General features: G+C 54.2%; 1 protein-coding gene across 1 annotated transcript in view; it reads left to right on the forward strand.

Moving 5' to 3' along the window:
- Positions 1-2,500, forward strand: part of gripap1 (GRIP1 associated protein 1) — a gene marked incomplete at its 3' end in the record, with an annotated part of 61,281 nt that overhangs the window by 20,680 nt on the left and 38,101 nt on the right. The window contains exon 21 of the mRNA XM_080527518.1: positions 1,021-1,134. Coding sequence (XP_080383644.1) covers positions 1,021-1,134 — 114 coding nt within the window. The remainder of the gene's footprint in view (positions 1-1,020; positions 1,135-2,500) is intronic.

The following is a 2,500-nucleotide window of genomic DNA, read 5'->3' on the forward strand; positions in this document are numbered from 1 at the left end:
CGCACGGAGGAGGAGATACGGGCCCAGCTCAGAGACGAGAAGGTGAGGGGAGGGGGGGAGCTGAGGGGGCTCAGAGACGAGAAGGTGAGGGGAGGGGGGGAGGGAGGGGGCTGAGGGGGCTGAGGGAGGGAGAGGTGAGGGGAGGAGGGAGCTGAGGGGCCTGCACGAGGAGAAGAACCGCACGGAGGAGGAGATACGAGCCCAGCTCAGAGACGAGAAGGTGAGGGGAGGGGGGGGAGCTGAGGGGGCTCAGAGACGAGAAGGTGAGGGGAGGGGGGGAGCTGAGGGGGCTCAGAGACGAGAAGGTGAGGGGAGGGGGGGAGGGAGGGGGCTCAGAGACGAGAAGGTGAGGGGAGGGGGGGAGGGAGGGGGCTGAGGGGGCTGAGGGAGGGAGAGGTGAGGGGAGGAGGGAGCTGAGGGGCCTGCACGAGGAGAAGAACCGCACGGAGGAGGAGATACGAGCCCAGCTCAGAGACGAGAAGGTGAGGGGAGGGGGGGGAGCTGAGGGGGCTCAGAGACGAGAAGGTGAGGGGAGGGGGGGAGCTGAGGGGGCTCAGAGACGAGAAGGTGAGGGGAGGGGGGGAGGGAGGGGGCTCAGAGACGAGAAGGTGAGGGGAGGGGGGGAGGGAGGGGGCTGAGGGGGCTGAGGGAGGGAGAGGTGAGGGGAGGAGGGAGCTGAGGGGCCTGCACGAGGAGAAGAACCGCACGGAGGAGGAGATACGGACCCAGCTCAGAGACAGAGAGACAGAGAGAGAGAGAGAGAGAGAGAGAGAGAGAGAGAGAGAGACACAGAGAGAGAGAGACAGAGAGAGATAGAGATACAGAGAGAGAGAGACAGAGAGAGAGAGAGACACACAGAGAGAGAGAGAGAGAGAGAGAGAGAGAGAGAGAGAGCTGTCACCTGTTTACATCAAGAGGGAGGGACGGGGAGAAGGTGGGCAGAGTGGGTCAAGACAGGACAGGGCTGCGTCCGTCAGATGTGTACCGTACCTCATCTGACCTTTGACCCCCCCCCCCCAGGCCCGCAGCAAGGACCTGGAGAGCCTGCAGCAGTCGGTGGAGGACCTGCAGGGCCAGGTGCAGGCCATGGAGGGAACCAAGGGCTGGTTCGAACGCCGCCTCAAAGAGGCCGAGGTAACACTGCCCTTATAAGCCTCTTTCACACATAGTTCCCTAAATTACATGTAAATCCTTGTTCCAATTCCACGCGTTACAATCGGAGCCCCGTCCTCCGATTTCCACCTCCGCCAGCCTCCCTTCTCCTGGTCTGGATAGCGATGGTGGTGATATGGTGCCTGTAATGCCTCCGCTGGTCACCGGGGCGCAGTAGTGCTCCAGCCTTGTCTCAGCCCTGGTCTCTCGGGTGGTCTGGTAGCGGGGCTGTTCTGAATGGTTTCAGATATGTCCTTAATGCTTGTGATGTGATTATGGATGTGTGCATCAGGCAGCGAGCCCAGTCTGCCAGCCTGCACCAATCAGCAGCCTCCGCACACGCACAACGCTTAACCCCTTCACCACCAATCAGCTGCCTCTTAACCATTTCACCACCGAATAAATGAATAAAGGCACCTCAACATTCTAGAGCAGGGGTGGCCAACCCGCATGTGGCTCTTTGCCTGTCTGTGTGCGGCTCTTTAATCCATTCATTAAAAGTGCGTGGCTCACTCTCTGTGTCTCGATAGACATTGTTTTGGTATGGCAATCTATGGCACTCGCCATACCTGGATTAAAAAAAAAATAATCCCCAGAAAATGTAATCTGAATCACGTTGTGTCATTTTGGTGATTTTATCCACTCCACACAACGGTAACTCAAAATCCTCCCGGCTCCATCTCACCCCACCAGCCAGGCGCTGTAGTGGAGCGCAGGGTTGCCAGACGGGATTTGACAATTTCCAGCCCAACCAGTCTAAAAGCTGCCAAATTCACCCGTCCAGTGTGAACAAAAGTAGCCCAATCTGGCAACACTGGTGGAGCGGGACATCGGTTCCTCAATAAACAAGCCACAAGTAACGTTAATGTTAAAATCTTGTCCATGATTCTCGTTCATTCAGGTGGGTTAAACAAACGGTATAAACGCCATAATACTGTTGGTTCAAATGTAATATATTAATGAACAAGTTCATGTCATGTTCTGTCAAACATGTTCTAATGTTATTTTAGTGAAAAAACTGACCTAACGTCACCCGCGATTGTGAAGCTTACTCTAACAAGCTAGTTAGTGAACATTAAAGATTACAACAGCTAGTTTACCTATGTCAACAATGTCTCTATTCTCAATAATCTCAGTAATAATTGTACCAAATTGGGGCCAGTAAAACTAACTTGTGTGTAAGTTATATGTGTGTGCAAGCATGTTTTGATATTGTCAATCGTCTCACTTTTAGTAGGTGAGCTGTAACCAAAAATATGCCAGGGAAAAAAAGGAAAATGGACATAGCTAAAGACCTTTTTTGGTCAAAGGGCAGCAGAGACAAGTACAGGGACACAGGTGAGGTCTC

This window comes from Nansenia antarctica (genome assembly GCF_963989245.1).
Source record: "Nansenia antarctica genome assembly, chromosome: 3".
Taxonomy (NCBI): Eukaryota; Metazoa; Chordata; class Actinopteri; order Argentiniformes; family Microstomatidae; genus Nansenia; species Nansenia antarctica.